At 44.7% G+C, this 16,006-nt stretch overlaps 1 protein-coding gene across 1 annotated transcript in view; it reads right to left on the bottom strand.

Moving 5' to 3' along the window:
• Nucleotides 1-4,803: 4,803 nt before the first annotated feature.
• LOC306938678 (single-strand DNA endonuclease ASTE1-like) overlaps nucleotides 4,804-16,006 on the bottom strand; it is a gene marked incomplete at its 3' end in the record, with an annotated part of 33,926 nt that continues 22,723 nt past the window's right edge. The window contains exons 7-8 of the mRNA XM_079522944.1: nucleotides 6,540-6,735; nucleotides 4,804-5,125 (exon numbers count right to left, since the gene is read on the bottom strand). Coding sequence (XP_079379070.1) covers nucleotides 4,804-5,125; nucleotides 6,540-6,735 — 518 coding nt within the window. The remainder of the gene's footprint in view (nucleotides 5,126-6,539; nucleotides 6,736-16,006) is intronic.

Genomic DNA, 16,006 nt, shown 5'->3' with positions numbered 1-16,006 from the left:
TTATGAATAGTCAAACTAGCAGATCTACAACCTCACAATGTGATGCATCGCAACATACTGTGTCTGTGAACAGGTAGATATGCTACTTTCGCTATATATTATAGGCTATAGGCTATATATATGTTTTGAAAATGTAAAAAGAAAAAAAATAGCGACACTATATCGAAAGTGTTTAAAAGCATAGCATCATGTACCTGTAAACTTTGCTGCGTGTTACCATTTTGTTTACATAACAAAACAACATATAATGTACATTTTTAGCCATGGTTTGAGCTATGGACCAGAGCTAGGTTTGGCTGTATACCAGCAGTTGTTATCAGCCACTGGAGTAGTGTGGTGTTTGTTTTGGTGGTCCAAAAACATCCCCGTCTACCAAAACAAAAGGGGAAAACTAAAACACCTAAATGCGGTGATGAATGATAGGGCAGTGTCTGCAGGTAAAACACTCCTTTGGCTGATGAATGCTGGTGTAAACATACATGTATTTAGTGTTTTGTTATGTAACACGGGTTCACAGGTTTGTTTTTGGCCCCTTGGAGGGGAGAAACGGAAACCCCCTCATCCTCGCAACCCGATAAGCATATATACATTTACAATATTACATTTTTAGATGCCATTGGAACTATTTGTAAAATCCTTTCAATCTCAAAGGCATTTCATAGTCAAACAGAAACACTTACAGAAAAAGAAAAGAAAAAAAGAAAATCTGAATTACTTCGTGGACCCCCTGGCTATGCGTTTTTTGAGAACCGTGGTTGTATCATACAGGGAGAATTTACTATACTGTTCAGGGGTAGAGTGGCTGGATGGTAACCGCAAGGTTGCCAGTTCGAACCCGGGCTCGCCCAGAGTTAGTGTCGAAGTGTCCTTGAGCAAGACTCTGAACCCCTAATTGCTCCTGATGTGCTGGTTGGTGCCTTGCCTTGTAAAGGTGTGTGAATGTAATGCACAATCTATGTAAAGGTGTGTGAATGGGTGAATGTAATGCACAGTCTATGTAAAGGTGTGTGAATGGGTGAATGTAATGCATAATCTATGTAAAGGTGTGTGAATGTGTGTGTGAATGGGTGAATGTAATGCACAGTCTATGTAAAGCGCCTTGGATAAAGGCGCTATATAAATGCACCATTTACCATTTCCTTTAAAGGTGTGCTTTTGCACATTTTTTTAATGTGTAAAAAACAAGTGGAATGTCCTGCCTCCAATAGAACACATGGGCCTGTTAGGGCAGTGGAATGTCCTCCAATAGAACACATGGGCCTGTTAGGGCAGTGGAATGTCCTCCAATAGAACACATGGGCCTGTTAGGGCAGTGGAATGTCCTCCAATAGAACACATGGGCCTGTTGGGGCAGTGGAATGTCCTCCAATAGAACACATGGGCCTGTTGGGGCAGTGGAATGTCCTCCAATAGAACACATGGGCCTGTTGGGGCAGTGGAATGTCCTCCAATAGAACACATGGGCCTGTTAGGGCAGTGGAATGTCCTCCAATAGAACACATGGGCCTGTTAGGGCAGTGGAATGTCCTCCAATAGAACACATGGGCCTGTTGGGGCAGTGGAATGTCCTCCAATAGAACACATGGGCCTGTTAGGGCAGTGGAATGTCCTCCAATAGAACACATGGGCCTGTTGGGGCAGTGGAATGTCCTCCAATAGAACACATGGGCCTGTTAGGGCAGTGGAATGTCCTCCAATAGAACACATGGGCCTGTTAGGGCAGTGGAATGTCCTCTAATAGAACACATGGGCCTGTTGGGTCAGTGGTTCCCAAACAAACAAGGCATCAGGACCCGGGGGGGGGGGGGGGGGGGGGGTCCACAAAAGATGTTGAGGGGGAGGGGAGGGGGGGGTCCCCAGATGATGTGCAACATGCACTCAACAGTAAAACAAAACAACAAGCTTGTTTTTCCCCGCTGTAGTTTCAGTAGCACCGAAGAGCCGACTTTAGGACGGTACCCCCCCCCCCCCCCCCCCCCCCCCGGACCTCATATTACATCACATTGTAGGTGAGTATGAAGTCGCGCCTTAGACTGTCGGGGCCGGTTCCGAGTACAGAGTATGAGTACTTGAGGGTGGTATCGGCCCGAGGGAACAACTCTACATGGAACTGACTCATGAGTCAAACAAAATTAAATGCCTCAACTCAATTCCAAGTTGCTTGCCAGGGTAGGGAGTCCCCAGATAAATTAGGATTGTTTTTTTTCGGGGGGTCTGAGAAGTTCGGGACGTGCTAGTGTTAATGCCCTAGCTATAGGGTCCAGTGTTTCTCAAACGTTTTCATGTCATGGACCCCCAAATTGATTTATATTTGGCCGCGGCGGACCCCCCCATCTGAAAATGTTTTGTGCCAGGGAGGGAGGACCCCCAGAAGAAAAGATGTGTTAAAAAATTAAAACATTTCAGAATACGTGGAACAGGGTCCGTGGCCCAATAGAGATAATTCTGGGAGTCCTTGACATGAAAATGGTTGAGCACCACTGACATAGAAACATGGGGTGTTCAGAAAAATGTTAGGATTTAGAAGCCTTTTTTTTTAACCGACCTCAGTCCAAAATGGGTTAAAGATTTTTCAAAATATATATAAATATATATAAACTCAGCACAAAACGTTCGGAAACTCAACTTTAGTCGGTTACTTGTCCCCTTTAGTAATACCAATTGGTATTGTATTTTATATTGTTTTCATTGTTGATTAGCCACCATCACGACGAGGTATAGTTTGTGAGGATCGGGCGTTCGTGGAACAAGCAACGCAGCTAAACGTGGGTGTAGCGCCTCCAAGAAATGTGCCAAAATGGTTGGTATTCAACCTTTGCTTTGAGCTGCTTTAGTGGATTGGATGATTGCACTCTCCCACAGTAATAATGGAAAAAACAACACGTATCGGCCATTTTTACACTTTATTAATTTTACACTCTGTGTTAGGGAACTCAGTAGTGTGTGGAAGATCCATACACAGTCGACCAGTGTCCCAAACCTTTTTTTGCTGAGTTTATCCCATTTTGACCTGAGATCAGATTCTAAAAATGTCTTCTACATCCTGACAGTTTTCTGAAAAAAGCTATGTTTCTATGTCAGTGGTTCTTCGATTTTTCAAAAATAGCAGACCTACAAGCTCGTAGCGCGCCACTCGGTGGCGCGCTACGAGCTTGTAGATCTGCTATTTTTCAATAGCTAAAGCATAACATAATGCTAACACCAAAAGGGGTTCCCGCCCAGAATGGGTTATATACACATCAGATGTACAAGCTCACAGCTAGCCTGTGCATCTGCTATTTTTGAATAGTCAATGTACCTATAAATATAAATTAGGGGTGCACGATGATGAAATTATGACCGATATCCGATTATTTGCAGGGTCATATCTGTCGGTACCGATTCTGACCGATTCCCATATTATCGGAGCCTATAGGCCCTATCGGGGCTTGGCCCAAAGTCTGTTAAAAGTATTAAATCAATCAATAAATTGCCTATACTCTGTGTCTGTTTTCATACACCACTCCTGAATGGAGTGCCTGGTGCTGGGAGTCTGGTGCAACGCACAGGTCCTGGGCCTGGTGAGAGCAGGAGTGGACCTGGTGAGACGTATAGGAGGGGCCCGGACAGGAGTCAACCCACAGAGCCTAGTCCTTCCACGCGCCAGAATTTGGTTCTCCCAGTACCGGCAGAGTAGTTCCGGAGCAACGGATTGTGTGGCCTTGCTCATTCCCTGATGGACTGATCGAGGGTAGCTACTGGGACGTAAGTCGGGATTTGATCAACCCCGGCTGGGTCGCCTGAGTGAGGGGTATGATGTTGGTAGACCCGAAACCCTGTTGACCTCAGGACACATCACTGAAGATACGTCCCAGGTGATGACCTCAGGATACATCACTGAGGATACGTCCCATGTGATGACCTCAGGATACATCACTGAGGATACGTCCCAGGTGATGACCTCAGGATACATCACTGAGGATACGTCCCAGGTGATGACCTCAGGATACATCACTGAGGATACGTCCCAGGTGATGACCTCAGGATACATCACTGAGGATACGTCCCAGGTGATGACCTCAGGATACATCACTGAGGATACGTCCCAGGTGATGACCTCAGGATACATCACTGATGATACGTCCCAGGTGATGACCTCAGGATACATCACTGAGGATACGTCCCAGGTGATGACCTTGGGATACATCACTGAGGATACGTCCCAGGTGATGACCTCAGGATACATCACTGAGGATACGTCCCAGGTGATGACCTTGGGATACATCACTGAGGATACGTCCCAGGTGATGACCTCAGGATACATCACTGAGGATACGTCCCAGGTGATGACCTCAGGATACATCACTGAGGATACGTCCCAGGAGATGACCTCAGGATACATCACTGAGGATACGTCCCAGGTGCATCCATGCAATGTATTTTTAGTTCTAACTAAATGAGATGAGTACACAAATTAAATGTAGAAAATGTTAAAGTTTATTACATCATATTTGATTTGGCTTTTGTTCTAGACTAGAGGTACTAGACACTTTTGATTTATATTGAACTCATTGATGATTTCTTTTACAATTTTCAATTGAAAACATTTTTGCTGGTGAAAACAGACATAATCTGTATTATTTTAAGACCGCTCCGATACCGATATGGCCTATTATGCTACCGATTCATCGTGCATTCCTACTATAAATGGATGCTGTATTACCCCAATTAGCTGGGGACCCCCTGGAACCCCTGGCCCCAAGGACCCCCCCTTTGAGAACCACTGACCCAAGGACACCCCCCCCCCCCCTCCCCTCTTCCTCCTCACGCCTCCTCCTCCTCCTCCTCACTCATCAGGAGCTCGAACCTGTTGTTCAACTGCTCATCCCCTCCCCCCCTCCCTCCTCCTCCTCTTCCTCTCCCTCCTCCACCTCCCCGCCTCTTCCTCCCGGACCCGGGCGGCTGCGCAGAAGCCGGATGCTGCTGCTGCTGGGTCCTATTGCTGCTGCAGTTCCTCACGGCGTCCAGTAGAGAGCGGTAGAGCTGCCCGGAGAGAGGTCCGCTGGGTCCGGGCAGGAGGGAGTCGGCGGGTCCGCCCCCTTTCAGAGAGCGGTACAGGCCGTGCACCAAGGAGCCACTGAACAGCCTGGAGAGAGAGAGAGAGAGAGAGAGAGAGAGAGAGAGAGAGAGAGAGAGAGAGAGAGAGAGAGAGAGAGAGAGAGAGAGAGAGAGAGAGAGAGAGAGAGAGAGAGAGACAGAGACAGAGACAGAGACAGAGACAGAGACAGAGACAGAGACAGAGAGAGAGAGAGATTCCACAAACGTTATAGGATACACCTGCCTTTACCTGTGTTGTTGGCTTACTGGCAGGCATAGTTTTACTGAGGTTAAGGTTAGGTTTAAGCATAGTTTTACTGAAGTTAGGTTTAAGCATAGTTTTACTGAAGTTAGGTTTAAGCATAGTTTTACTGAGGTTAGGTCTAGGCATAGTTTTACTGAGGTTAAGGTTAGGTTTAGTCTGTTGACTAATTTAGTTTAACCCAAGACCCGAATCTTCTCTTCTTCTTGATATATAGATCTACTGCATTAAGGGCCTTGCAAGGGCAGCGAGGAACGCAGGCGTTGTTGCCCCTGGATCAACACAGGTCTCCTCCAGGTCTGGATCAACACAGGTCTCCTCCAGGTCTGGATCAACACAGGTCTCCTCCAGGTCTGGATCAACACAGGTCTCCTCCAGGTCTGGATCAACACAGGTCTCCTCCAGGCCTGGATCAACACAGGTCTCCTCCAGGTCTGGATCAACACAGGTCTCCTCCAGGTCTGGATCAACACAGGTCTCCTCCAGGCCTGGATCAACACAGGTCTCCTCCAGGTCTGGATCAACACAGGTCTCCTCCAGGCCTGGATCAACACAGGTCTCCTCCAGGTCTGGATCAACACAGGTCTCCTCCAGGCCTGGATCAACCCAGGTCTCCTCCAGGTCTGGATCAACACAGGTCTCCTCCAGGCCTGGATCAACACAGGTCTCCTCCAGGTCTGGATCAACACAGGTCTCCTCCAGGTCTGGATCAACACAGGTCTCCTCCAGGTCTGTTGAAGAGCGGCGCAACAACGCAAGCGTAAAAAAGTTGTGTGTTACGTGAGTTACGTGTGCACACAACAAATTCACGGGATCGTGCTCACGTAAATATACGCTTGCGTTGTCGCACCGCGACTTCTCCGCGCAAAGACGCAGGTCTCATTGAAGATAAAATGGTGCATTTATAAAGCGCCTTTATCCAAGGCGCTTTACATAGATTGTGCATTACATTCACCCATTCACACACACATTCATACACCGATTGCGGCGGAAGCCATGCAAGGTACCAACCAGCACATCGGGAGCAATTTGGGGTTCAGTGTCTTGCCCAAGGACACTTCAACATGTAGACAGGAGGAGCCGGGATTCGAACCGCCGACCCATGGATCATTGGACGACCTGCTCTACCTCCTGAGCCACAGATGAACTATCGCTCAGCGTTTGAAAGGCCCGTTAGACGTGTAGTGAGAAGCATTCTTACCATGACAGCTGCGGTGCAGGCAGGGGCGTCAGGAGCAGCTGGTTGAGACAGAGCGCGCTCCAGAGGCAGGCCTGCCATTGGCTGAGGCAGTGAGCCACGCCCACGTCCAGCCCTCTTCTCTCCCCGGGCCTGACGCGCAGTCGGTCCAGTCCGCTCCACTGCAGGGTCCGCTCCGGGCCACATTTTCTCTGTGGAACTGTTGGGGGTAAAACATGTCATGGAATCCGTATTTAGGTGGATGGAGCCCACAGCCACGCAGCAACACACTTCATTACAACGTGTCGCTGCCGCGTGGAAACTGAAATGTCCAAAACTATTACGGTACTATTTACAACAACGCGTTGTGAGCTTGTAGATTGGTTATTTCCCCTACTTTGTAAATCAAACTTTGTTTGATTTTCCCTACTTTGTAGGGAAAATAGAGGCATTAATTTAAAAACATAAAAATGTTGAAATATGGAGATACAAGGTTTCTGCCCGACACAGATGAGTCAGTCAGTTAGTTAGTTAGTTAGTTACAGATACAAGGTTTCTGCCCGACACAGATGAGTCAGTCAGTCAGTTAGTTAGTTAGTTACAGATACAAGGTTTCTGCCTGACACAGATGAGTCAGTCAGTCAGTTAGTTAGTTACAGATACAAGGTTTCTGCCCGACACAGATGAGTCAGTCAGTTAGTTACAGATACAAGGTTTCTGCCCGACACAGATGAGTCAGTCAGTTAGTTAGTTAGTTACAGATACAAGGTTTCTGCCCGACACAGATGAGTCAGTCAGTCAGTTAGTTAGTTAGTTACAGATACAAGGTTTCTGCCTGACACAGATGAGTCAGTCAGTCAGTTAGTTAGTTACAGATACAAGGTTTCTGCCCGACACAGATGAGTCAGTCAGTTAGTTACAGATACAAGGTTTCTGCCCGACACAGATGAGTCAGTCAGTTAGTTAGTTAGTTACAGATACAAGGTTTCTGCCCGACACAGATGAGTCAGTCAGTTAGTTACAGATACAAGGTTTCTGCCCGACACAGATGAGTCAGTCAGTTAGTTAGTTAGTTACAGATACAAGGTTTCTGCCCGACACAGATGAGTCAGTCAGTTAGTTACAGATACAAGGTTTCTGCCCGACACAGATGAGTCAGTCAGTTAGTTAGTTAGTTACAGATACAAGGTTTCTGCCTGACACAGATGAGTCAGTCAGTCAGTTAGTTAGTTAGTTACAGATACAAGGTTTCTGCCTGACACAGATGAGTCAGTCAGTCAGTTAGTTAGTTACAGATACAAGGTTTCTGCCCGACACAGATGAGTCAGTCAGTTAGTTACAGATACAAGGTTTCTGCCCGACACAGATGAGTCAGTCAGTTAGTTAGTTAGTTACAGATACAAGGTTTCTGCCCGACACAGATGAGTCAGTCAGTTAGTTAGTTAGTTACAGATACAAGGTTTCTGCCCGACACAGATGAGTCAGTCAGTCAGTTAGTTAGTTAGTTACAGATACAAGGTTTCTGCCCGACACAGATGAGTCAGTCAGTCAGTTAGTTAGTTAGTTACAGATACAAGGTTTCTGCCCGACACAGATGAGTCAGTCAGTCAGTTAGTTAGTTACAGATACAAGGTTTCTGCCCGACACAGATGAGTCAGTCAGTTAGTTAGTTAGTTAGATACAAGGTTTCTGCCCGACACAGATGAGTCAGTCAGTTAGTTAGTTAGTTAGTTACAGATACAAGGTTTCTGCCCGACACAGATGAGTCAGTCAGTCAGTTAGTTAGTTAGTTAGATACAAGGTTTCTGCCCAACATAGATGAGTCAGTCAGTTAGTTAGTTAGTTACAGATACAAGGTTTCTGCCCGACACAGATGAGTCAGTCAGTTAGTTAGTTAGTTACAGATACAAGGTTTCTGCCCGACACAGATGAGTCAGTCAGTTAGTTAGTTAGTTACAGATACAAGGTTTCTGCCCGACACAGATGAGTCAGTCAGTTAGTTAGTTAGTTAGTTACAGATACAAGGTTTCTGCCCGACACAGATGAGTCAGTCAGTCAGTTAGTTAGTTACAGATACAAGGTTTCTGCCCGACACAGATGAGTCAGTCAGTTAGTTAGTTAGTTACAGATACAAGGTTTCTGCCTGACACAGATGAGTCAGTCAGTCAGTTAGTTAGTTACAGATACAAGGTTTCTGCCCGACACAGATGAGTCAGTCAGTTAGTTAGTTAGTTACAGATACAAGGTTTCTGCCCGACACAGATGAGTCAGTCAGTCAGTTAGTTAGTTAGTTACAGATACAAGGTTTCTGCCCGACACAGATGAGTCAGTCAGTTAGTTAGTTAGTTACAGATACAAGGTTTCTGCCCGACACAGATGAGTCAGTCAGTTAGTTAGTTAGATACAAGGTTTCTGCCCGACACAGATGAGTCAGTCAGTCAGTTAGTTAGTTAGTTACAGATACAAGGTTTCTGCCCGACACAGATGAGTCAGTCAGTCAGTTAGTTAGTTAGTTACAGATACAAGGTTTCTGCCCGACACAGATGAGTCAGTTAGTCAGTTAGTTAGTTACAGATACAAGGTTTCTGCCCGACACAGATGAGTCAGTCAGTTAGTTAGTTAGTTAGTTACAGATACAAGGTTTCTGCCCCGACACAGATGAGTCAGTCAGTTAGTTAGTTAGTTACAGATACAAGGTTTCTGCCCGACACAGATGAGTCAGTCAGTCAGTCAGTTAGTTACAGATACAAGGTTTCTGCCCGACACAGATGAGTCAGTCAGTCAGTTAGTTAGTTACAGATACAAGGTTTCTGCCCGACACAGATGAGTCAGTCAGTTAGTTAGTTAGTTAGTTACAGATACAAGGTTTCTGCCCGACACAGATGAGTCAGTCAGTCAGTCAGTTAGTTAGTTACAGATACAAGGTTTCTGCCCGACACAGATGAGTCAGTCAGTTAGTTAGTTAGTTACAGATACAAGGTTTCTGCCCGACACAGATGAGTCAGTCAGTTAGTTAGTTAGTTAGTTACAGATACAAGGTTTCTGCCCGACACAGATGAGTCAGTCAGTTAGTTAGTTAGTTACAGATACAAGGTTTCTGCCCGACACAGATGAGTCAGTTAGTTAGTTAGTTAGTTACAGATACAAGGTTTCTGCCCGACACAGATGAGTCAGTCAGTCAGTCAGTTAGTTACAGATACAAGGTTTCTGCCCGACACAGATGAGTCAGTCAGTCAGTCAGTTAGTTACAGATACAAGGTTTCTGCCCGACACAGATGAGTCAGTCAGTCAGTTAGTTAGTTAGTTACAGATACAAGGTTTCTGCCCGACACAGATGAGTCAGTCAGTCAGTCAGTTAGTTACAGATACAAGGTTTCTGCCCGACACAGATGAGTCAGTCAGTCAGTCAGTCAGTTAGTTACAGATACAAGGTTTCTGCCCGACACAGATGAGTCAGTCAGTCAGTCAGTTAGTTACAGATACAAGGTTTCTGCCCGACACAGATGAGTCAGTCAGTCAGTCAGTTAGTTAGTTACAGATACAAGGTTTCTGCCCGACACAGATGAGTCAGTCAGTCAGTTAGTCAGTTAGTTACAGATACAAGGTTTCTGCCCGACACAGATGAGTCAGTCAGTCAGTTAGTTAGTTAGTTAGTTACAGATACAAGGTTTCTGCCCGACACAGATGAGTCAGTCAGTCAGTTAGTTAGTTAGTTACAGATACAAGGTTTCTGCCCGACACAGATGAGTCAGTCAGTCAGTTAGTTAGTTAGTTACAGATACAAGGTTTCTGCCCGACACAGATGAGTCAGTTAGTTAGTTAGTTAGTTACAGATACAAGGTTTCTGCCCGACACAGATGAGTCAGTCAGTTAGTTAGTTAGTTACAGATACAAGGTTTCTGCCCGACACAGATGAGTCAGTCAGTCAGTCAGTTAGTTACAGATACAAGGTTTCTGCCCGACACAGATGAGTCAGTCAGTCAGTTAGTTAGTTAGTTACAGATACAAGGTTTCTGCCCGACACAGATGAGTCAGTCAGTCAGTTAGTTAGTTAGTTACAGATACAAGGTTTCTGCCCGACACAGATGAGTCAGTCAGTCAGTCAGTTAGTTACAGATACAAGGTTTCTGCCCGACACAGATGAGTCAGTCAGTCAGTCAGTCAGTTAGTTACAGATACAAGGTTTCTGCCCGACACAGATGAGTCAGTCAGTCAGTCAGTTAGTTAGTTACAGATACAAGGTTTCTGCCCGACACAGATGAGTCAGTCAGTCAGTTAGTTAGTTAGTTACAGATACAAGGTTTCTGCCCGACACAGATGAGTCAGTCAGTCAGTTAGTTAGTTACAGATACAAGGTTTCTGCCCGACACAGATGAGTCAGTCAGTCAGTTAGTTAGTTACAGATACAAGGTTTCTGCCCGACACAGATGAGTCAGTCAGTCAGTTAGTTAGTTACAGATACAAGGTTTCTGCCCGACACAGATGAGTCAGTCAGTCAGTTAGTTAGTTAGTTACAGATACAAGGTTTCTGCCCGACACAGATGAGTCAGTCAGTTAGTTAGTTAGTTACAGATACAAGGTTTCTGCCCGACACAGATGAGTCAGTCAGTTAGTTAGTTAGTTACAGATACAAGGTTTCTGCCCGACACAGATGAGTCAGTCAGTCAGTTAGTTAGTTAGTTACAGATACAAGGTTTCTGCCCGACACAGATGAGTCAGTCAGTTGGTTAGTTAGTTACAGATACAAGGTTTCTGCCCGACACAGATGAGTCAGTCAGTCAGTTAGTTAGTTAGTTACAGATACAAGGTTTCTGCCCGACACAGATGAGTCAGTCAGTTAGTTAGTTAGTTACAGATACAAGGTTTCTGCCCGACACAGATGAGTCAGTCAGTTAGTTAGTTAGTTACAGATACAAGGTTTCTGCCCGACACAGATGAGTCAGTCAGTCAGTTAGTTAGTTACAGATACAAGGTTTCTGCCCGACACAGATGAGTCAGTCAGTTAGTTAGTTAGTTAGTTACAGATACAAGGTTTCTGCCCGACACAGATGAGTCAGTCAGTCAGTTAGTTAGTTACAGATACAAGGTTTCTGCCCGACACAGATGAGTCAGTCAGTCAGTTAGTTAGTTACAGATACAAGGTTTCTGCCCCGACACAGATGAGTCAGTCAGTCAGTTAGTTAGTTACAGATACAAGGTTTCTGCCCGACACAGATGAGTCAGTCAGTTAGTTAGTTAGTTAGTTACAGATACAAGGTTTCTGCCCGACACAGATGAGTCAGTCAGTCAGTTAGTTAGTTACAGATACAAGGTTTCTGCCCGACACAGATGAGTCAGTCAGTCAGTTAGTTAGTTAGTTACAGATACAAGGTTTCTGCCCGACACAGATGAGTCAGTCAGTCAGTCAGTTAGTTAGTTACAGATACAAGGTTTCTGCCCGACACAGATGAGTCAGTCAGTCAGTTAGTTAGTTAGTTACAGATACAAGGTTTCTGCCCGACACAGATGAGTCAGTCAGTCAGTTAGTTAGTTACAGATACAAGGTTTCTGCCCGACACAGATGAGTCAGTCAGTCAGTTAGTTAGTTACAGATACAAGGTTTCTGCCCGACACAGATGAGTCAGTCAGTCAGTTAGTTAGTTACAGATACAAGGTTTCTGCCCGACACAGATGAGTCAGTCAGTCAGTTAGTTAGTTAGTTATAGATACAAGGTTTCTGCCCGACACAGATGAGTCAGTCAGTCAGTTAGTTAGTTAGTTACAGATACAAGGTTTCTGCCCGACACAGATGAGTCAGTCAGTTAGTTAGTTAGTTACAGATACAAGGTTTCTGCCCGACACAGATGAGTCAGTCAGTTAGTTAGTTAGTTACAGATACAAGGTTTCTGCCCGACACAGATGAGTCAGTCAGTCAGTTAGTTAGTTAGTTACAGATACAAGGTTTCTGCCCGACACAGATGAGTCAGTCAGTTGGTTAGTTAGTTACAGATACAAGGTTTCTGCCCGACACAGATGAGTCAGTCAGTCAGTTAGTTAGTTAGTTACAGATACAAGGTTTCTGCCCGACACAGATGAGTCAGTCAGTTAGTTAGTTAGTTACAGATACAAGGTTTCTGCCCGACACAGATGAGTCAGTCAGTCAGTTAGTTAGTTACAGATACAAGGTTTCTGCCCGACACAGATGAGTCAGTCAGTTAGTTAGTTAGTTAGTTACAGATACAAGGTTTCTGCCCGACACAGATGAGTCAGTCAGTCAGTTAGTTAGTTAGTTACAGATACAAGGTTTCTGCCCGACACAGATGAGTCAGTCAGTTAGTTAGTTAGTTAGTTACAGATACAAGGTTTCTGCCCGACACAGATGAGTCAGTCAGTCAGTTAGTTAGTTAGTTACAGATACAAGGTTTCTGCCCGACACAGATGAGTCAGTCAGTTAGTTAGTTAGTTAGTTACAGATACAAGGTTTCTGCCCGACACAGATGAGTCAGTCAGTCAGTCAGTTAGTTAGTTACAGATACAAGGTTTCTGCCCGACACAGATGAGTCAGTCAGTCAGTTAGTTAGTTAGTTACAGATACAAGGTTTCTGCCCGACACAGATGAGTCAGTCAGTCAGTTAGTTAGTTAGTTACAGATACAAGGTTTCTGCCCGACACAGATGAGTCAGTCAGTCAGTTAGTTAGTTAGTTATAGATACAAGGTTTCTGCCCGACACAGATGAGTCAGTCAGTCAGTTAGTTAGTTAGTTATAGATACAAGGTTTCTGCCCGACACAGATGAGTCAGTCAGTCAGTTAGTTAGTTAGTTACAGATACAAGGTTTCTGCCCGACACAGATGAGTCAGTCAGTCAGTTAGTTAGTTAGTTACAGATACAAGGTTTCTGCCCGACACAGATGAGTCAGTCAGTCAGTTAGTTAGTTAGTTATAGATACAAGGTTTCTGCCCGACACAGATGAGTCAGTCAGTTAGTTAGTTAGTTACAGATACAAGGTTTCTGCCCGACACAGATGAGTCAGTCAGTTAGTTAGTTAGTTACAGATACAAGGTTTCTGCCCGACACAGATGAGTCAGTCAGTCAGTTAGTTAGTTACAGATACAAGGTTTCTGCCCGACACAGATGAGTCAGTCAGTTAGTTAGTTAGTTAGTTACAGATACAAGGTTTCTGCCCTGACACAGATGAGTCAGTCAGTCAGTCAGTTAGTTAGTTACAGATACAAGGTTTCTGCCCGACACAGATGAGTCAGTCAGTCAGTTAGTTAGTTAGATACAGATACAAGGTTTCTGCCCCGACACAGATGAGTCAGTCAGTCAGTTAGTTAGTTAGTTACAGATACAAGGTTTCTGCCCGACACAGATGAGTCAGTCAGTCAGTTAGTTAGTTAGTTACAGATACAAGGTTTCTGCCCGACACAGATGAGTCAGTCAGTCAGTTAGTTAGTTAGTTACAGATACAAGGTTTCTGCCCGACACAGATGAGTCAGTCAGTCAGTTAGTTAGTTAGTTACAGATACAAGGTTTCTGCCCGACACAGATGAGTCAGTCAGTTAGTTAGTTAGTTAGTTACAGATACAAGGTTTCTGCCCGACACAGATGAGTCAGTCAGTCAGTTAGTTAGTTAGTTACAGATACAAGGTTTCTGCCCGACACAGATGAGTCAGTCAGTCAGTCAGTTAGTTACAGATACAAGGTTTCTGCCCGACACAGATGAGTCAGTCAGTCAGTTAGTTAGTTACAGATACAAGGTTTCTGCCCGACACAGATGAGTCAGTCAGTTAGTTAGTTAGTTAGTTACAGATACAAGGTTTCTGCCCGACACAGATGAGTCAGTCAGTCAGTTAGTTAGTTAGTTACAGATACAAGGTTTCTGCCCGACACAGATGAGTCAGTCAGTTAGTTAGTTAGTTAGTTACAGATACAAGGTTTCTGCCCGACACAGATGAGTCAGTCAGTTAGTTAGTTAGTTAGTTACAGATACAAGGTTTCTGCCCGACACAGATGAGTCAGTCAGTCAGTTAGTTAGTTAGTTACAGATACAAGGTTTCTGCCCGACACAGATGAGTCAGTCAGTCAGTCAGTTAGTTAGTTACAGATACAAGGTTTCTGCCTGACACAGATGAGTCAGTCAGTCAGTTAGTTAGTTACAGATACAAGGTTTCTGCCCGACACAGATGAGTCAGTCAGTTAGTTAGTTAGTTACAGATACAAGGTTTCTGCCCGACACAGATGAGTCAGTTAGTCAGTTAGTTAGTTAGTTACAGATACAAGGTTTCTGCCCGACACAGATGAGTCAGTCAGTCAGTTAGTTAGTTAGTTACAGATACAAGGTTTCTGCCCGACACAGATGAGTCAGTCAGTTAGTTAGTTAGTTACAGATACAAGGTTTCTGCCCGACACAGATGAGTCAGTCAGTTAGTTAGTTAGTTACAGATACAAGGTTTCTGCCCGACACAGATGAGTCAGTCAGTCAGTTAGTTAGTTAGTTACAGATACAAGGTTTCTGCCCGACACAGATGAGTCAGTCAGTCAGTTAGTTAGTTAGTTACAGATACAAGGTTTCTGCCCGACACAGATGAGTCAGTCAGTTAGTTAGTTAGTTAGTTACAGATACAAGGTTTCTGCCCGACACAGATGAGTCAGTCAGTTGGTTAGTTAGTTACAGATACAAGGTTTCTGCCCGACACAGATGAGTCAGTCAGTCAGTTAGTTAGTTAGTTACAGATACAAGGTTTCTGCCCGACACAGATGAGTCAGTCAGTCAGTTAGTTAGTTACAGATACAAGGTTTCTGCCCGACACAGATGAGTCAGTCAGTCAGTCAGTTAGTTAGTTACAGATACAAGGTTTCTGCCCGACACAGATGAGTCAGTCAGTCAGTTAGTTAGTTAGTTACAGATACAAGGTTTCTGCCCGACACAGATGAGTCAGTCAGTTAGTTAGTTAGTTACAGATACAAGGTTTCTGCCCGACACAGATGAGTCAGTTAGTTAGTTAGTTAGTTACAGATACAAGGTTTCTGCCCGACACAGATGAGTCAGTTAGTCAGTTAGTTAGTTACAGATACAAGGTTTCTGCCCGACACAGATGAGTCAGTCAGTTAGTTAGTTACAGATACAAGGTTTCTGCCCGACACAGATGAGTCAGTTAGTCAGTTAGTTAGTTACAGATACAAGGTTTCTGCCCGACACAGATGAGTCAGTCAGTTAGTTAGTTACAGATACAAGGTTTCTGCCCGACACAGATGAGTCAGTCAGTTAGTTAGTTAGTTACAGATACAAGGTTTCTGCCCGACACAGATGAGTCAGTCAGTTAGTTAGTTAGTTAGTTACAGATACAAGGTTTCTGCCCGACACAGATGAGTCAGTTAGTTAGTTAGTTAGTTACAGATACAAGGTTTCTGCCCGACACAGATGAGTCAGTCAGTCAGTTAGTTAGTTACAGATACAAGGTTTCTGCCCGACACAGATGAGTCAGTCAGTCAGTTAGTTAGTTACAGAT

The sequence above is a fragment of the Electrona antarctica genome (genome assembly GCF_951216825.1).
Source record: "Electrona antarctica genome assembly, chromosome: 15".
In the NCBI taxonomy this organism is placed as follows: domain Eukaryota; kingdom Metazoa; phylum Chordata; class Actinopteri; order Myctophiformes; family Myctophidae; genus Electrona; species Electrona antarctica.
The sequence above is the reverse complement of the archived record's forward strand: the minus strand, read 5'-3'. Positions and strand labels throughout refer to the sequence as shown.